At 42.1% G+C, this 19,363-nt stretch overlaps 2 protein-coding genes across 6 annotated transcripts in view; one reads left to right on the top strand and one right to left on the bottom strand.

Annotated features, from left to right (window-relative positions):
* Positions 1–860: 860 nt before the first annotated feature.
* Positions 861–6,979, top strand: hspa13 (heat shock protein 70 family, member 13). Its single transcript, XM_047392829.1, has 5 exons — positions 861–1,021; positions 1,120–1,460; positions 1,896–2,109; positions 2,272–2,439; positions 5,127–6,979. The coding sequence occupies exons 1-5, from the start codon at positions 997–999 to the stop codon at positions 5,699–5,701; spliced, it is 1,323 nt and encodes a 440-aa protein (XP_047248785.1). The 5' UTR covers positions 861–996; the 3' UTR covers positions 5,702–6,979.
* A 2,532-nt stretch (positions 6,980–9,511) lies between these two features.
* The window catches only part of gdpd5b (glycerophosphodiester phosphodiesterase domain containing 5b), a 56,662-nt gene continuing 46,810 nt past the window's right edge, over positions 9,512–19,363 (bottom strand). The window contains exons 10-18 of one of the 5 annotated variants that reach the window (XR_007042237.1): positions 18,512–18,662; positions 17,852–18,073; positions 17,516–17,673; positions 17,280–17,427; positions 14,848–14,930; positions 14,225–14,239; positions 11,172–11,284; positions 10,685–10,976; positions 9,512–10,588 (exon numbers count right to left, since the gene is read on the bottom strand). Coding sequence is in view for 3 of the 5 variants with exons in the window: in XM_047390689.1 (XP_047246645.1) it covers positions 10,506–10,588; positions 11,172–11,284; positions 14,225–14,239; positions 14,848–14,930; positions 17,280–17,427; positions 17,516–17,673; positions 17,852–18,073; positions 18,512–18,662 (973 nt within the window). In the remaining 2 variants the exon portion in view is untranslated. Of the gene's footprint in view, positions 10,589–10,684; positions 10,977–11,171; positions 11,285–14,224; positions 14,240–14,847; positions 14,931–15,509; positions 17,114–17,279; positions 17,428–17,515; positions 17,674–17,851; positions 18,074–18,511; positions 18,663–19,363 lie in introns of those variants that run through there. The other 4 variants (XR_007042238.1, XM_047390689.1, XM_047390690.1 and 1 more) reach the window with 4 other exon arrangements.

Consider the following 19,363-nt stretch of genomic DNA (forward strand, 5'->3'; position numbering starts at 1 on the left):
TGGGTTAAACATCATGTACAAAAATATGTTTTTTTTTTGTTTTTTTTTCCGGTGAAGATCTAACATAACAGAAAATAGTACTTTTCCATACTTAGTAGGCACCCCCCCTAATTTAGGTTAAACACACACTGCTTTTGACAAGCATGTGTTGTTAAGAGTGAAGTGGTTGCTGGTCATCACGCTCGTTCATCTTTTGCCACATCTCCAGGTTAGGTCGTTTCGGACCCGACTTTTCACAGGTCCTACTTTGACGACTTATGAATTCAAGCGAATTTCTATGGTCTACTTGAAAAACAACAGGTTAGGGGGCTCCAGTAGCCATATAGTATTAAACCATAAGATCCGTTATGAGTCAGATTGCCCTAAAGGACACCAGACATTTTAAAGAGGGGTGAAATATAAAATGTTCAGGAAATACCATAGTCTCCGATGAAATAATATCTGAAACTGCCAAAAACGCATTATTAGTGAAATGTTTATTTTTTTATTGTTGTTGTTGTAAAATATAATGATAATAATGTTACGTAGTTTTTCCTCCTTAATCCTAAGTAAGTTTGTGTCTTTGCAAGAGAAAAATTAACCATTACTGTATGAAATGGTTTAGAATAGCGAACTGACCCAGAGATCTTATTTCTTACTTTGTGAATCAAGAGCTCGGAATTTCAACTATTTCTTTTGTGGAAAGTCAAATTTCCGAGGTTTTGTAAATGCAAAGTCTGACGTAAACTGCCATGTCGGTAGATGATTGGTCGAGAACGCGGAAAACGTCCCAATCGTTTACTTCTCACTAGTACTGATGGAACTCGTAGTTAAAAGCTCCTTGAGCTGCTCTGCGTTCCTTGTCTTGCGATAACTGTTAACTCCATTACCCAGAATCCACAACGAGTAACGAAACGTCGACGTGTATTTAAGTTCACTACGTCTAATTGACAAAGCCGGTGTTTCCATTTTAGCTACACTTTGGGAGTTTGCTGTACGGGCCAGCTGCTTGAAACGATGTCCGGAGAGATTTCTATTATCGGTAAGTTTAATAATAAACAGTTTTACAAGCTAAAACACTAGAGGGTTAGCTTCATGGCCCAACCGTGACTGATAACCGTTTTGGTTTCGGTGCCGTAGGTTCGGTGATCTTGGCCCTGTTTCTGGCTGGGTATCTTGGTCAACAGTATCTGCCTCCCCCCAAACCCAGAGTGATCGGCCTGGACCTGGGCACCACCTTCTGCTCAGTGGCAGTCTTCCTCCCGGGCAGCGGGGAGGTGGAGGTCATCACAGACGAGGAGGGGAGGAAGAGCATCCCCAGCGCCGTTTCCTTCACCAGCACCGCGGTGCTAGCCGGGTACAAAGCCATGGACGTGGCGGACAGCAACCCCCAGAACACCGTGTACGATGCCAAGAGGTTCATCGGGAAGATATTTGAGCCAGGTCTCCTGGAGCAGGAGAGCGCCAGGTACCCGTTTCAGGTGGGTCAAGCTGGGGCTCATTATAGCAGAATGTGGGGCGGATCCTTGGATTCATGAACTGTAACAGCTGCTAGTCCCTTTTTGCACGTAAAAATGCGTACCTCTGTTTATAATATTTTGTATTTGACTTCATAATCAATAACATTGCAATTGTCTCCTTCCACTTCACAAGTATTTGCTGTTTTATGTTGGTTTATCACATACAATCCTAACAAAGCAAGTCAAAGTTTAAAGGTACACCACGACAAAATCTGAAAAATGTGAGGTGATGTGAATACTTTTGCACGGCATTTTAATTATCGGATTATTCAGTTTAAAGCCGTACAAAAAAAATGGCCCAGTATCACTCGTGTCGTCGTTCAAATAACTTCCAACAACGTCTGCTCTTTCCATCTTCTCTAACAGCTTTCCTCTGCCCCTTGCTTTGTCCTGCAGGTGAGAAACAACAATGGGAGTGCAGAATTTGTGATCTTCACCAACCACACCTTCACCGTGAGCCCAGAGTTCATCGGCTCCAGGCTGCTGCTGAGGTTAAAGAAGATGGCTGAGCGACAGCTCGGCGTCCCCATCCAGAAGGCCGTCATCTCTGTGCCTGCAGAGTTCGATGAGAGACAGAGGAACTACACCGTCCTGGCCGCAAACCTAGCAGGTCGGGTGCTTCAGATGGAAGGTTTAAAGTCACACAAGGCCCCTGTTGTTGTTTTCTTGATATCTGTGGAGGGAAAAAGGGCTTGAAGAGTCTGGTTCTGTAATCTTCGGGCTTATCGCAACCTCACATTGCAACACTAACTGTCTCGTCATGGCTTGACAGGTTTGGAGATCCTGCGTGTGATCAACGAGCCCACGGCTGCAGCCATGGCCTACGGCCTGCACAAAGTGGACGTGTTTAATGTGCTGGTGGTGGACCTGGGGGGAGGGACTCTGGATGTGTCTCTGCTCAACAAACAGGGAGGCATGTTCCTTACTAGGGCAATGGCAGGTAAGTGGTTCCACATTATCAACTTTACATCATGTTTGTTTCTACAATCTAAGTAAAACTTGCACAGTGGTGTGAGAAAAGTACACTGCTCAAAAAAATAAAGGGAACACTCAAATAACATCCTAGATCTGAATGAATGAAATATTCTCATTGAATACTTTGTTCTGTACAAAGTTGAATGTGCTGACAACAAAATCACACAACAATCATCAATGGAAATCAAATTTATTAACCAATGGAGGCCTGGATTTGGAGTCACACACTAAATTAAAGTGGAGAAACACACTAGAGGCTGATCCAACTTTGATGTAATGTCCTTAAAACAAGTCAAAATGAGGCTCAGTATTGTGTGTGGCCTCCACGTGTCTGTATGACCTCCCTACAACGCCTGGACATGCTCCTGATGAGACGGTGGATGGTCTCCTGAAGGATCTCCTCCCAGACCTGGACTAAAGCATCCACCAACTCCTGGACAGTCTGTGGTGCAACGTGACGTTGGTGGATGGAGCGAGACATGATGTCCCAGATGTGCTCAATCAGATTCAGGTCTGGGGAACGGACGGGCCAGTCCATAGCTTCAATGTCTTCATCTTGCAGGAACTGCTGACACACTCCAACCACATGAGGTCTAGCATTGTCCTGCATTAGGAGGAACCCAGGGCCAACCGCACCAGCATATGGTCTCACAAGGGGTCTGAGGATCTCATCTCGGTACCTAATGGCAGTCAGGTTACCTCTGGCGAGCACATGGAGGGCCATGCAGCCCTCCAAAGAAATACCACCCCACACCATTACTGACCCACTGCCAAACCGGTCATGCTTAAGGATGTTGCAGACAGCAGATCTCTCTCCATGGTGTCTCCAGACTCTGTCACATCTGTCACATGTGTTCAGTGTGAACCTGCTTTCATCTGTAAAGAGCACAGGGTGCCAGTGGTGAATTTACCAACCCTGGTGTTTTTTGGAAAATGCCAAGCGTCCTGCACGGTGTTGGGCTGTGAGCACAACCCCCATTTGTGGACGTCGGCCCCTCATAACATCCTCATGGAGTCGGTTTCTAATCGTTTGTGCAGACACATGCACATTTGTGGCCTGCTGGAGGTCATCTTGCAGGGCTCTGGCAGTGCTCCTCCTGTTCCTCCTTGCACAAAGGCGGAGGTAGTGGTCCTGCTGCTGGGTTGTTGCCCTCCTACGTCCTCCTCCATGTCTCCTGGTGTACTGGCCTGTCTCCTGGTAGCGCCTCCAGGTTCTGGACACTACGCTGACAGACACAACAAACCTTCTTGCCACAGCTCACATTGATGTGCCATCCTGGATGAGCTGCACTACTTGAGCTACTTGTGTGGGTTGTAGAGTCCGTCTCATGATACCACGAGTGTGAAAGCACCACCAACATTCAAAAGTGACCAAAACATCATCCAGAAAGTATAGGTACTGAGAAGTGGTCTGTGGTCCCCACCTGCAGAACCACTCCTTTATTGAGTGTCTTGCTAATCGCCAAAGATTTCCCCCTGTTGTCTATTTTATTTACACAACAACATGTGACATTGATTGTCAATCAGTGTTGCTTCCTAAGTGGACAGTTTGATTTCACAGAAGTTTGATTTACTTGGAGATATATTGTGTTGTTTAAATGTTCCCTTTATTTTTCTTTGAGCTGTGTATTTACCCCATAATAAATGTCTTTGTTTTTGCTATTTCGTCACACCTACATGTTGCATGATTGATGAAAGCTCTCCACACCAACCTGGCCCTGGTGGAAAAGTAATCACCCCCACTGTTAAGTTAAAATGTTCTAAATTCAGTTTCACTCGCCACACCCAGGCTTAAGTATAGTGCCAGACCTATAGAATCAAGAAATCACTAACGTATAACCTATCTGACAACATGAACATAAGGTTGCAGATCGAGCACTGATCTGAAGAAATTCAAGAACAGATAAGAATTAAAATGATGGACATTTGTTTGGAGAGGGTTACACATCCATTTGTAAGGCGTTGAGAATCCAGCCAACCTCAGTGAGAGCCTTTATCACAAATTGTGAAAATGTGGAGCAGTGGTGAACATTCCTATAAGTGGTCAGACCTCCAAAATTACTGCAAGAGCCCATCGGCAAATCATCCAGGAGGTCACATATAAAGCACTGCAGGCCTCACTTCCCTCAGCTAAGGCCAATGGTCATGATTCAACAATAAGAAAGAGAGAAGTGGCAAAAACGGCAACCATGGTAGAGTTCTGAGGTGAAAACCTCTGCTGATCCAAAAAAAGCACAAAAGCCTGTTTCATAGTTGCTTGAAACATTTTGATGTCTTGGGCTGCTTGAGGACCTGGAGAACTCGGTGATTGATACAGGCTGTTCCTCCTCAAAAACACTCCAAGGAGGCTGAATTATAACATTTCTGCAAAGAAAAGAGGGTCAAAATTCCTCCAACAAGATAGAAAAGCATCGTTAGCGGTTCCCACAAACACTCAATCGCAGCTGTTGACGCCAAAGGTGGCACGACCAATTAATAGGTTTAGGGAGCAATTACTTTTCCACATTTGGCCATATTGGTTTGTTTATCCTGAATAAATGAAATTATCATTTAAAAGTTGGCAGAAAAAAACAATCATATTTTCCTTTTTTACAAAGTTACCATGAAAAGGAAATGCAATATATAACCTTTATAGCTATATGTTATTTATAGGAAATAACAAGCTGGGAGGTCAAGACTTCAGCCAGAGGTTGTTCCAGTACACCAGCGAGCGCGTCCGGCAGCAGTTTGGCGTCACCCCCACCCTCAAGGAGGACATCCACCGTCTCCGACAGGCTGTGGAAGCTGCCAAGCTCAACCTGACCCTCCACCCCGGTGCCTCTATCACTGTGCTGCTGCACCTTCACACACATGATGGCTCGGAGTCCCCTGAGAGCCCCGCTCCGGTTCGCTTCCAGGCCATGGTCACTCGAGAGCTGTTTGAGGAGCTCAATGAGGACCTCTTCCAGAAGATCCTGGTCCCGGTGAAGACCGTGCTGGCTGAGGGCCACCTCGAGAAAGAGGATGTGGATGAGATAGTTCTGGTCGGAGGGTCCACCAGGATACCACGGATCAGAAAGCTGATCAGCGAGTACTTTGGGAAGGAGCCCAACACATCCGTGGACCCCGACCTGGCCGTGGTCACGGGCGTGGCCATCCAGGCCGGCATAATGGGCGGCTCCTGGCCGCTGCAGGTGAGCGCGATAGAGATCCCCAACAGACACCTGCGCAAGATGAACTTCAGCTAACCCTGAATCAGGATGAGGAGTGCTGCTGATTCCTATTACTGTCTACCGTGACGCTCCGTGTTCATCAGAGGGTGGGAGAGAAATGCACAACACAAGGATTGTCTTCTTAATGTGGACAAGCTGAAGATGCGGCTCGTTGGAGCTTCCTACCAAATGCGACATGCGTCGGTAACAAACGAAATGTGTTGAAACATGATTCCTGTGTGGCCAACTTAAAAACATGCTTGCTTTTGTTGCACACTCAGCTCCAGCAGTAATAACACGCTTAGATCACGTGTGATTAACCAGCATACAGCATGTGTTCACTGCTCTGCAGCAGTGGGAATTATAATGATCATTCAGGGAGCAGTTTATTGTTTAAAGACTAGTCAGAACATTTTCATCTCATCTATTTATTTATTCTAGTTGTATTTCTGTGTGTGTGTGTGTGTGTGTGTTCCATTTGCAAGCCGATATGCTGCGTGTCGGTGCCTTTTCAGAAAGCTGCTAATCTGTGTGAAACGCTTTGCATCCTGACTACTTACTGCAAGTCTCTGGAACCTCAAACATGGAGGTACGCTCTGTCAATTCAATGCTCCTCTGCAGAATGGACCGCTTCCCTCACAACTCAAATGTTCTGGTGAAGTCCAGACTCTCTAGGTAGCAAATGAGGGATCCCCCCACAGTACAGGTGGTTTTAGTGCCATGGGTTATTTGCCAGTAAGTAGAGTGGATTAGATGCACTCGGTGACTCACACCTGTTGGCTAGGTCTTCTTCTTTTGTGCAATAACATACACTGTATTTAAATACAATAAGTGTAGTAGTAGTGTCTGCTTTGGCTGCTGAAGCTCGGTTCTGACAGTCCTACAGAGGGACCAAAGTGTTGTTCATCAGTGCCTTTTTTTTTTGTATATTGTTAAATGAGTTAGTTTCATACAGATTAACACATTTATGTGAAATCATGTTTAACCTCCACTTTCCAACCTTTGTCAGATGTTTGCTTCTCTGATGGTGCAGAAGGTCTCAGCCAAGAACTCAAAATGCATCCAACATTCCTTCTGTAAACTATCACCTCGTTTTATCTTTGGCAAATTTAGTTGTAAAAAAGAAAATGCATAGCCTGAAATCAATGTAAAATATGGTTCTGTATAGAAACGGCGAAGATCATATATGTCCTTAAACGTGAGACCTAAGATCTATTTTTGTACTGGACGTTTTCAGGATCAAACCAAACCTACTTCATAAAGAAGAGAAACTGCTGTGAACTGCTTTTCCACACATTAAAACGTCATTCCTCGTTTCTTCTAATGATCTTTTCTTGACATCAGCATGTGAGGTTTAAAAAACAAACACCTGGTTCTCCAATGAAAGGGGAACCATTAAGTAAACCAGCAGCTTCACTTTCTGTTATCTAACTTAAATCCTATGCAATCTGGAAGTAGCTTTCAATAGTTTCCAGGTCTGGATAAGGATGGGAAAAAAAAATGTTTAAGTGTGGAAAAATATTTGTATTTCCAGACTTTTTCCTTATCCTGTTATCTGTTTTTTTTTTTTTTTACATTTCTATTTCCCCTTATTTCCCTGCAGTCTTTCCTGTCTTGTGGGTTGCTTCCTTCCTTGTGTCCCCCTGCTGTAGAAATATCTGCCATAGATTTATAGTAAACCTTTGTGTTTTAGATTCAGTAATGAACATTAGGACACAGAGCTAAAGTAAGAATTAGGTACACGAGTTTCAATTTATTGTGGATTATTTTTAATCCAGTCACAATTATACACAAGTTGACCATAATGCATAAACCTCCATAATACAGGTCCTTCTCAAAATATTAGCATATTGTGATAAAGTTCATTATTTTCCATAATGTCATGATGAAAATTTAACATTCATATATTTTAGATTCATTGCACACTAACTGAAATATTTCAGGTCTTTTATTGTCTTAATACGGATGATTTTGGCATACAGCTCATGAAAACCCAAAATTCCTATCTCACAAAATTAGCATATCATTAAAAGGGTCTCTAAACGAGCTATGAACCTAATCATCTGAATCAACGAGTTAACTCTAAACACCTGCAAAAGATTCCTGAGGCCTTTAAAACTCCCAGCCTGGTTCATCACTCAAAACCCCAATCATGGGTAAGACTGCCGACCTGACTGCTGTCCAGAAGGCCACTATTGACACCCTCAAGCAAGAGGGTAAGACACAGAAAGAAATTTCTGAACGAATAGGTTGTTCCCAGAGTGCTGTATCAAGGCACCTCAGTGGGAAGTCTGTGGGAAGGAAAAAGTGTGACAGAAAACGCTGCACAACGAGAAGAGGTGACCGGACCCTGAGGAAGATTGTGGAGAAGGGCCAATTCCAGACCTTGGGGGACCTGCGGAAGCAGTGGACTGAGTCTGGAGTAGAAACATCCAGAACCACCGTGCACAGGCGTGTGCAGGAAATGGGCTACAGGTGCCGCATTCCCTGGTCCTGGGCTACAGAGAAGCAGCACTGGACTGTTGCTCAGTGGTCCAAAGTACTTTTTTCGGATGACAGCAAATTCTGCATGTCATTCGGAAATCAAGGTGCCAGAGTCTGGAGGAAGACTGGGGAGAAGGAAATGCCAGAAGTCCAGTGTCAAGTCAGTGATGGTCTGGGGTGCCGTGTCAGCTGCTGGTGTTGGTCCACTGTGTTTTATCAAGGGCAGGGTCAATGCAGCTAGCTATCAGGAGATTTTGGAGCACTTCATGCTTCCATCTGCTGAAAAGCTTTATGGAGATGAAGATTTCATTTTTCAGCACGACCTGGTACCTGCTCACAGTGCCAAAACCACTGGTAAATGGTTTACTGACCATGGTATCACTGTGCTCAATTGGCCTGCCAACTCTCCTGACCTGAACCCCATAGAGAATCTGTGGGATATTGTGAAGAGAACGTTGAGAGACTCAAGACCCAACACTCTGGATGAGCTAAAGGCCGCTATCGAAGCATCCTGGGCCTCCATAAGACCTCAGCAGTGCCACAGGCTGATTGCCTCCATGCCACGCCGCATTGAAGCAGTCATTTCTGCAAAAGGATTCCCGACCAAGTATTGAGTGCATATCTGTACATGATTATTTGAAGGTTGACGTTTTTTGTATTAAAAACACTTTTCTTTTATTGGTCGGATGAAATATGCTAATTTTGTGAGATAGGAATTTTGGGTTTTCATGAGCTGTATGCCAAAATCATCCGTATTAAGACAATAAAAGACCTGAAATATTTCAGTTAGTGTGCAATGAATCTAAAATATATGAATGTTAAATTTTCATCATTACATTATGGAAAATAATGAACTTTATTACAATATGCTAATATTTTGAGAAGGACCTGTAATTGGTCAAATGCCCTTTAGAAAGTTGCATCTTAACATGCTTCTGTAGCCATCTGTGAGCTTCTGGCATAACTGCTGGATATTTGACCAATCTTGGCAAAATTGGTCACCAAGAATGGTGGAGGCAGCATCATACTGAGGGCCTGTTTAACTGCTAGTGATATCGGTGGACCAATGATGGAAGAGGACTGCCTCCAGGTTTTTCAACTACAAATTAGTTTTGGAATGGATAAAGCAGACTGACTTTAAGCTTGTGGAATGGCCCTGTGTGAAAAAGGCATCCAGGAACCAGATCAGCTTAAATCAACTCTCCCAGTTCTGCACAGATGTGAAACATCGAGCCAGATTTATGCCAGAAGCTCTTAGATGAGGTTCAACTTGATCATGGACATTTAATTAAATATAATTTGGAGGGGGTATATGTAAAGGTTCTAGACTCAGTAGACAAAACACATAAATGAGGCCTTCTGTATTTTATGATGTAATCTTTAATTCTCAGGCACACATAATACCCAAAGTAATAAAAATAAAGACAAAAGGCAATCTGTTTCCTGGTACGTGCTGTTATGCATGTAACATTCCTTCCACTAGCTTCACTTTTTCCAATGTTATCTCCAAGTATCACCAGAACATTATTTACAGAAACGGCTCCATGCATTATGTTTCCCAACATGAAAATACATCATGACGGCAAATCAAAGGCCTGCCTACTCAGCCTGTAATGATTAAAGTGTCACATTATTGATAAATTATGATTACACATTCATCATAACACTGCACACAAGGTAAAAAAAAAAACAAAAAAAAAACATACCCAGTCAGAATCAATGCAATATACCGAACACGTGTTACAAAAGGAATCGATCAAAATCACAACCAAAAATAAAAAAGGAAATCTTAATTCTATAAACCACTTTCATCAGTTCTTCTGGTTTTACTGGGAGCACAGCTCACATAAAGTCCAGAAGTTTCTTACATTTGGATCCACTGATCTGAAGTACGGTAGGCGGGAAGTCTCAAAATACTTTACATGCACTGTGTGAATAATCCACCTGCAGAAGGCAAGACGTCTGTAAACAGCTTTAGGTTTATCTCTTTAAATATAAATATTAATTTCAGCAGAGAGTGAAGGCAGGGGCATCATGCTGTCATAAGATTTACAGAGCTTAAACTAACCTATAACTGCTTTGGAAAAGTAGCTTTAGGTCAGGAAACCTGACAGGGAGCCCCTGAACATTTAGATACTGGAGGAGGAATCATCAGATTCAGCCAATTCAGTTTAAAACAAGTGCTTGTAGTTATGTGCAATAAACGTATTGTCTGAGAGGAGAAACATAAACACTATTTTACAGTGTGTACACAGAGCAACTGGGTGTTTCCCACAGTTCAGCTGGTCAGAGGGAGAGACTTTGCTGATTAACAGGAACGATGTTCCCTGGTCACTCCAGCAGAGGGAGCTGGAAATCACTGGCGGACGCTCTGATTGGTGTAGGAGTCAAAGCTGTGCTCTTCATACAGCTCCTCTGCACTGCCACCGTTCCTCACCTCTAGAGGGCGACAGAGGATAACCAAACAAAAAATCAAATCAGCATGCAACAACTAGGCAACCTTTTAACCCTCACTTACTTATTACATGCACTTACTTTTCTTTCCCAGGACTAGAGGTTGTCTAGACCAACTGGTCAACAAGATCTCCCACACTATGTCCCAGTAGGAGGTTTGTGGGAAGGATGAGTGTAAAGAGATGGAGTGATGGATGGATAGATGAAGAGGAAAAGGGGCTAAATAGGCAGAGACGTTTAATGAGCAATGGGAAAATGTGAGGGGGAAAGGAGACGGTCACTGCCTGCCAAGCTAATGGATGAGGTAAGATGGTCAGGAGGCGATACATCACACAAAGGATGCTGAAGGGGGGGACCCTTTACTGAGGTTGAGCTTCGACATGGAAGAGAGGAAGGAGAGCAGCAACAACAATCACAAACACGCACATGCAGGCCGACAGGGGTTCAAACTGCTTTGTTATTGGTTGGTGTTTAAATGTTGGGAAAACCCGAAAGAATCAGGCCAGGAACCCAACTCAACAACTAAGCAAAGCAGGTATTTTTCCCAAGTCAGCTGCAGGAATCTTACCAGAGAAAATCAGTTTCTCCTTCATGACGTTGATGTCTCGACTGGAGGTCCTGACCGCTGCACTCAGCATGATCTGTTCAGGATTGTAGCTTCGCATGCCGCTCATTCGATACCTGCAAGGGTCCCAAAGTTGGGTCAGAAACCACGGAGAAGTTTAGCGTCAGCTCTGAGTGCTTTGCTTCCTCCTATTGTAATATGCACACGAGGGAAAGGGTTTGGACTGGAGATACAATATTCAACTAACTTTTAATCGCTTTTATCTGATTACTGAGTTTGGCTTCTGGCCAGGCTGTGGGTTCTTTTTTTTGGAAACGGTTCTGTCATTGTCTGAGGCCATCTGGTTTGTTTAACACGACAATGGATTAAAGGAAAGAGACATGACAGCACCGTAGCTCTTAACGGGGCTGTTTGTGGCAAGGAGGACGAGAAAAATTCAATACAAAATAACCAAATTTATATGATCCTTCTCAAAAAGGACTAGAGTCAGCCATCACTGCCAAAAGGTACTTTAACCCTGTAACAGGTCTGAATACTCATGCTTAATGTAAAAAATGCTCTGCAAACCTTCTGAATGTAATTAGTTTACAATGTCTTGCAAAAGTATTCACACTCTTTCTACTTTCTCACATTCTGCCCAGTTACAACTAAAAGCTTCAGTGTGATTTATTGCCACACATGGGTCAAAAAGCCCCATTTCGGTCCCATCTGACCAGCACAGCTTGGGTTCATGTCCTTTTTTCTTTCCACCTCAAAATGATATGCTGTGTTGGTTTTTCACACAATGTCCCAACAAAATACAATAGCTGTTGTAATGTGAAAAAATAAATAAATAAATCAAGGGGTACTGATACTTTTGCAATGCACTGTACGTGTTAATAGGTATTTATCAAGTAAAGGAAAATAACTCAAGTTTCTATGAAACTATGCTTCAGATCAGCAAACAGACAAAAGATAACCTGGGCAAATAAAAAAAGGCAGTTTTTCAAATGACGTTATTTGTTACAGGAAAACAAGATGTCCAAATCAACATAGTTCTATGCAAGAAATAAATTGCCCCCTAAACCTATCCCTCGATGGCAACAACTGCCATCAAGCATTTTCAATACCTGGAAACCAGTCTTTTACATCTCTGTGGAGGAATTTCTGCCTCCTTATTAGTGTATAATTTTTTTAATCCAGCCACATTGGAGGGTTTATGAGAATAAACAGCTTGTTTAAAGTCATGCAACAGCATCTCAATCAGATTTATGGCCTGACTTTGACTACTTCAAAATCTGTATTTTTTTTTTGTTGGCCATTTAGAGGTGGATTTGCTGGTGTGCGTTCAATCATTGTCCTGCTGCATGACCCCAAGTGTGCTGGATATTCCCCTTCAGCTGCATTCATGGTTCCATCAACCACAGCTGGTTGTCTATTATCCTAAAGGAGCAAAGCAGCCCCAGACCATCTCACTGCTCCCTCCACCACGTTTCAGTAGGTTGTTCTTTGTCTTAAATACCGTTACTTTTTGTTAGTCAGTCCACTGAATATCTTCCCACAGGTTTCTGGGATCATCAAGTTGTAACAGTGGCCTTTGTTTTATTCAGCGATGAATTTCACCTTGGATTTCTCTCTTTTTTTTCCAGTCTCACTTTCTTATTGTTGAACCACAAACACTGACCTTAACTGAGGCAAGCGAGGCATGCAGTGCATAAGTTCTTTCAGAACTTCCGGTATGGGTTGTTGATGCGCTCTTGATTAAATCTGGGTAAGCCAGCCACTACTGGGAACGTTGTTCTTTGTTCCATCTTCATTTGTGGATGAAGGCTCTTAATGGGATTCACAATGCCGTAGAAACAGCCATCTACCTTTCTCAGACAGATGGAAGACAATGACATGACATCTGGTATTTCTTTAGATCTGGGCATGATGTGTTGCTTTTTGAGATCTTTTAGCCTACTTCATGTTGTCACTCAGGTTCTACTTACTCAATGTTTTGATTCTGCAGCCCTAGTAGAAATCACGCCTGTGAAACTAAACTCAGCTTACCAAAAATGTGGATAATAACAGTTACTTCATGATTTAATAAGGGGGCGAGTTAAATTTTCACATAGGACCATCGGTTAAAAGCTTCAGTTTGTATTTACTCAGGTTATCTTCATCGCATATTAGAAAGTGTTTGATGATCTGAGACATCAAGGTTGACAAATAAGGAAAAACAAAAGAAATTGTCACAGGGGTAGCACTTTCTTCATAACTCTGTAAAGATGTAACGATGAGACACTTTTATATACATTTAATAACCCAGTTGACGACGAGGTACCCAAGAAATACACTTTTATTCACATTAGTACCTCACACCAAGTGTCCCCCTGTTCTTAAAAGGGGAACTGATTAATACATGCTCATGATGTTGCTAATAAACACTCTAGGCTGCTTCTTTTCAGATCATAAGTGTTCAGTCTCTTCAAAGAGATGTTTTATGAGTCAAAGACCTGCAGTTCGCAGTCTTGCCTGTTTTATTAAGGATTTACTAGTCCATGAAGGAAAACATAGTCTTTTCTACCAAATTGAATTAAGGTAAGAGTATAACTCACAATGAAGTCTGAATAATGAGCTAATAATAGATATAGAATTGAAAATGATTTAGTTTATCAGCATTTATAAATAAAAGGCAATCTTGACGATGTTTTCCAACACGTGAAGATCAACAATATGTTTTTCTTTATTTAGTCATCAGGGTTAGTGAGTCAGACCAATAATTGCAAAGTGGTATTGGTTGTAATTGTGTTTCGAGGTTTGGGCACATTGATTTTCACTTCCCCTGAGGAATAAGTGGTTGAGAAAACAGGCAGCAATACAGTACAAAGATTCAGATGAAATAGAGCTGATAAGGATGAGAGTAAACATAGAAAGATGGTGGAAATGGAGATGGTGGGAAAACTCTGAATAAAAGTAGCAACAATATGGAAAAACAAGGGGTCAAAAGGTCAAAAATAAATGTGAGGTGTACAGGAACAGAGACAGGGTAAAACTGGAGTAGATTTGTGGGTCAGAGGGGGTGACCCAGTTACCTGATCATGTGATAGCTGAGAGAAGATGCCAGAATGCAGCAGAAGAGGAGGAAGAGAAGAGCATGCACGGCAGGTAGAGAAGAGGAGAAACAGAGAGAGAGTACAAGGGAAAAGGCAGAAAGACAAAAAAAGGGCAAAAGAAGGCAGGAGAAAAGAGAGGTCAGTTTAGATGCCTGCAGAAGCTGAGCAGAAAACACACTTGGGGGGGGGGGGGGGGGGGGGGGGGGGGGGGGGGGGGGGGGGGGGGGGCTACAAAGCATCCAAGGGGGCAACAAAGATTATCATCACAACAAACAAAATCAGTCTCACAAGAGAGCTTCAGTCAACATTCTTTGGTAGAAATTAATAGTCAGGAGGATACAGGACAGCCAGAACAACTAATACCTCTAACACAGGTTAACCTTCTCCAATCATAAAGACCGTTACTGACAACTATCTTATAAAAGCAAAATGAAACAAGTCAGATGACTATTATGGACTATATGACTCAATCAGACTAAACTGTAAATGGGAATAAGTTTGTCTTAGTAGTAAAAAACAAAACGCTCTAACATCATCACAGGAAAACATTCACTTACTCTAACAGTTTGACAACAAATATATTATGAAGTGTCTTTACTTACTTTTGCAAAATGAATATTCCTATGACTACAGCGAAGGAAATGAGGTCTGCAGACACCCACATCAGGCAGTATTCATTTGGCCTCTGAAAGCACAAACAAGCAGTTATGATAGTGTTGAAGTTTGTAGAATCCACCACCAGATGGAGCCATATTCCCAAAACAGATCTTCCCCGAACAAACCAACATCAAAACTCAAAGCTGTGGAAATACCTTTCAAAAGTAAACCTTAATGTTTTTCACTGTTTTTCTTGTAACAACAAAACTGGGATTTTATTTGAATATTAAATACAAATGTGCTTTAGTCAGACTGCACAGAGAACATCTAACATCAGGTTTCATATCTTGCCACACATTCTCACTTGGATTTATGTCTGGACTTTGACTAGCCCAATGTAACACACGAATATGCCTTAATATAAACTATCCCATTGTAACTCTGGCTGTGTGTTTAAAGGTCATCGTCTCGAGTCTTTGGGCTTCTCCAAGAGGTTTTCTTCCAGTATTGTCTTCATTCATTTTCCCCACAACTCTGACTATCTTCTCTGTTGACCACAGCATGAAGCTGCCATCATTTTTCACAGTGTTCTGTCACATATAGTGTTTTGCATGTAGGCCAGAAAGCTTGATTGAAACTTACATATTAAGTGACTTCTGAAGGCAACTTGTTGCATAGTATTTTATTTAGAGGTATCAGAGTGAAGGGGATTGCATACAAAAGCACATCACACTTTCAGATTTTAATTCAGAAACAATTTTGAAAACAATGCAGCCTTTTTCTTCTACTTTACAATTTGTCACAATTATGCACCACTTTGTGTTGGTCTATTGCATAAAAGTACTATAAAATGAATTGAAATTTGTAGTTTTAATGTGTAAAAAGGTGAAAATGTTAATGTGGTATTGATACTTTTGCAACACACTGCATGTCTTAGAAGTTTAGAAGAGTTTATAAACATTCAAAAACTTGAATCCAAAACTGTTGAAACCAGCCGAGAGCCCTGCAAAAACCTGGGCAGACTAAACTCTCCCCGAGCTCCACAGCAGGAAGCTGGGGGTCATGTCCACAAGGTTTCATGCAAAGGGTCCAAATGTTGGAACAGATGGAAAGACTGGTCAAACATCATGCGTTAATGGACCCGGATGAAACCGTGCTGCTGAGGCTCAGTGGACTCGTGTATGAAGGTTCAGTAGATGAATGATCCAGCTGCACGGGGGATCACTACAGTGAGAAACCCCTCCTCTCTGGGACATTAAATGACTGGTAAAGTAACAGGATACCTGCTGAGAGCAGGAAATAAACAAACTGGGCAATTTTAGCTGAAAGTTGTATGTTAGATTGGCTTCATATAAAGAGGTTTAAAAAAAACAAAGACGTGTCATTAAAAGATTGGGAACTTCAGCAAGATTCATCTGATTAATGTTGTACATTTTCTTCAAACTGTGAAGAAGCATCTGAAATGACATTTTGTATCAATGCTACCTGGCAAACATGTAATGTGCATGAATCAATAGTTCTATATTATCAATCCTGTCGATGTACCAAACAACAACCACTGGTTGGCAATTCAATAAATCAAATCAAAAAGATTTCAAATTTGTATTTCCTCCCTCACACTGGGTCCTGTTACAAGGTTCCCTTTAAGAGAGAAACAGGCCGGCACCATGACAGATCCTCCACCGTACTTACCAGCAGGCATGAGGTGCCTTTCCTCATGTTCATCTCACTGTATGGTGGTGGGAGAAATATGTGTCCTACTCCAGCCTAGAGACCAGTGACTAAAATGAATTGGCCCCCTGTCTCGTGTTCTGGATCATCAAGAAGTTCCTATTTTAAAGTATTTGTTAGGGGTTCTGTTGATTAATGGAACATTTTTTCCCCACTGAATAGGTTTATTCAAAAATAATTTGGATTTTTCTAAGATTTCAATGTTTTAAAACAAACAAAAAAAAAAAAACCACACAAAGGCTTTTTATGCATTTTAGACCACAGGGTGCCAATTATTTTTCTAACCAAAATGTTTCTATAGAAAGAAGCCATGTGTGGAGTCCAGGAGGTCCAGTCAGTAGATCTGGACCTGGATTTGAAATCAGTGAAATGAAATAAAGTTTCAACTTTTACAAATTACTTCTGGTTTTACTTTGTGTCACACTAAAGCTACAGATCAAACTAATGCTAATATCAGACAAGGATTTGATATTAAAACAATCAGGCGTGGGCTGCGCCCAGACCTGATTACTGCCAAAACATGTAGAATCAGTAGAAAATCTATGAGACAAAACAAAGCAAAAACAGAAGAAATCTTTAAGGGCGCAAATACTTTGTTTTTCTCAGAACTGTATCTAACAATCAAGTCTAACAATCTTCCCTACATTTATGCCGATGGTAGTTAGACAAAAAAAAAAAAGCTCTTTCCCAAATTATAAATTCTTACCAAGAGCCAGGTGGGATAAGGCACCTTCCTGAGGATATGCGGGACCTCCGAGGAGACAGACGACACCCCGCTGCACCAGAGTACTGAGTACAGCCACGGCTCGTTGACAGTGTACAGAGTGAGGCTGATGTTGTTTCTGGAATAATCTCTGCAGGCCGCAACAAGCATATTAACAGACATACAGTTAATTCTTGTTGGCATCCGGCGGCGTATCCTAGTTATGCGTGTGCACCTACATAATTTCACTGGTGCTGACTTGGTTGTATCTAAGCAGCAGCCTGCTGATGCCAGACCTGTGCAGATATTCTGGGCTGCGTTTCACCAGCGAGGTCTGGATGAAACCAGGTGCCGACTGTTTCACCTGAGCTCTCTCGTCATCCGGAGTCCACATCACCTAAAATCAGCGTAATGAACAGACACAATATGAAGAACGATGGGGAACACAGAAGGCTACATTTTGTAAAACATAATGAATCTAAAGCTTCATGTTTCCTTTTTGCAGAGCTGTTTCCAAGAAACAGCTCGATATAGTGAAGAACATACACGAGACCGCAGATGTGTTTCCCTCCTACCAGGTTTTGAAGAACTCCAGAATCCTGTACTGCTTCCAGCGTATCATTGATCCATGTGGTGTAGCAGGGGTGCTCCGGAGGAGGCCTTCGCAACCTGAACACCACTGTGCTGTTGTGATAGGAGGCCAGCTTTAGAAGCTGCTCCAGGCTGCACACACTCTGCTTGGCGGTTAGGTTCTTCTCCTGTACGGACATTGTGTTTACAGTCCAGAAGGGGTCATCCTGAAACAAGACAACGGGAAAAGAGCTCACAGCTGCATCCTTTCATGTCTACCACACTGTATTAATGTTGCTGCTTAACTGTGCATTGATATAGAAAAATAATTAGTTTTTTAATAAAGTGAGCTAGTGCGCCGGTTACTTTGCATGTTATAAAATACACTGGCCAAAAAAACGGCAAAAACAAGTTTGTGCCAATAATTTCATGTAAAACAAATCTACTGAGGTCAAGGCAGCAGTTCTCCCAAATTAATTCTGCTTGACTGAATATTTGAATTTCCACAAACCCTGAGAGAAACATGATGGATCAGTGAGCGAGGACACATTGTACTAATGACAGTCGATTAATTGCTTTTACCACACAACACATAAAAACACAAATAAACACTATAATGACTTTAGAAAAATCCATATTTTGTGTATATAGCAACCAGGAAGTACCTTGAGGAACCACTGTCCTGCGTTGAGCTGCTGCAGATCTGTCCAGTTAAACTGTGATGCTTCATTTCTCTCTCTGTCTGGAAAAACCTTTTCCACGTCTGTGGTTCTCCGCAGGGTGACGTCATGCATCAGGAAAGGAACGCCATCCACACTGGTGATCAGACGAGGAAAACAAGACTGCACTCTTATAACCTCTAATAAACTCCCTGATCCAACACAGAGTAGGTTTGTTTCCTTTCAATCATCCAACTAAAAATGCTAATTCTAAGTATTTAAAAAATACAATTTATTAAAACTAAAAGGGATCAACAGAAATAAAACTTATTTCAGTGTACAGGTTTAGAACATGACAGTGAATATGTGTAAAAGAGACAGAAATGACAAACAAAGTGGAAAGTGCAACTCATAAATCATAGGTTGGCAGGCCAGTATATACAAGCTCAGGCTGGAACACAAATACTAGAACTAGGACTTTCCTGGTCCATATCATTTCCCAGCCAAATCCAAGGCACAAAAAATATTCCAGAATTTCAATTTCAAATATTGTGTGAGAATAAATAGCAGCAGACAAGGAAAGAAAGGCCAAATATGAAGCAATTTGCTCACTTTTATTGTTCAACGGTAGTTTCATAACCAAACCAACCATTTAATATCTTTGGGAGGTTACAGCTCATTGGCTTTTTAAAACATATGTGCATTCTGATGTCCCGTAAGAGACACGTCTGTCCCTCTGGTTGTCATCCAGACTGATGACTCCCCTGTCAGCAGCTTGCACCGATCACACTTATTCACCTCGCACAAGGCTGCACAGTGAGCACGAAAGTGGATCAACACGAACTGCCGTCTGGAGTT

The sequence above is a fragment of the Girardinichthys multiradiatus genome, chromosome 18 (genome assembly GCF_021462225.1).
Source record: "Girardinichthys multiradiatus isolate DD_20200921_A chromosome 18, DD_fGirMul_XY1, whole genome shotgun sequence".
NCBI classification, from domain to species: domain Eukaryota; kingdom Metazoa; phylum Chordata; class Actinopteri; order Cyprinodontiformes; family Goodeidae; genus Girardinichthys; species Girardinichthys multiradiatus.

Bases quoted from the DNA above. Each gene is read 5' to 3' on its own strand.
- hspa13 (XM_047392829.1), top strand. From the start codon at position 997: ATGTCCGGAGAGATTTCTATTATCG. The intron at 2,110-2,271 runs GTCGGGTGCTTC...ATGGCTTGACAG, and splicing joins CCTGGCCGCAAACCTAGCAG to GTTTGGAGATCCTGCGTGTG. The intron at 2,440-5,126 runs GTAAGTGGTTCC...TGTTATTTATAG, and splicing joins CCTTACTAGGGCAATGGCAG to GAAATAACAAGCTGGGAGGT.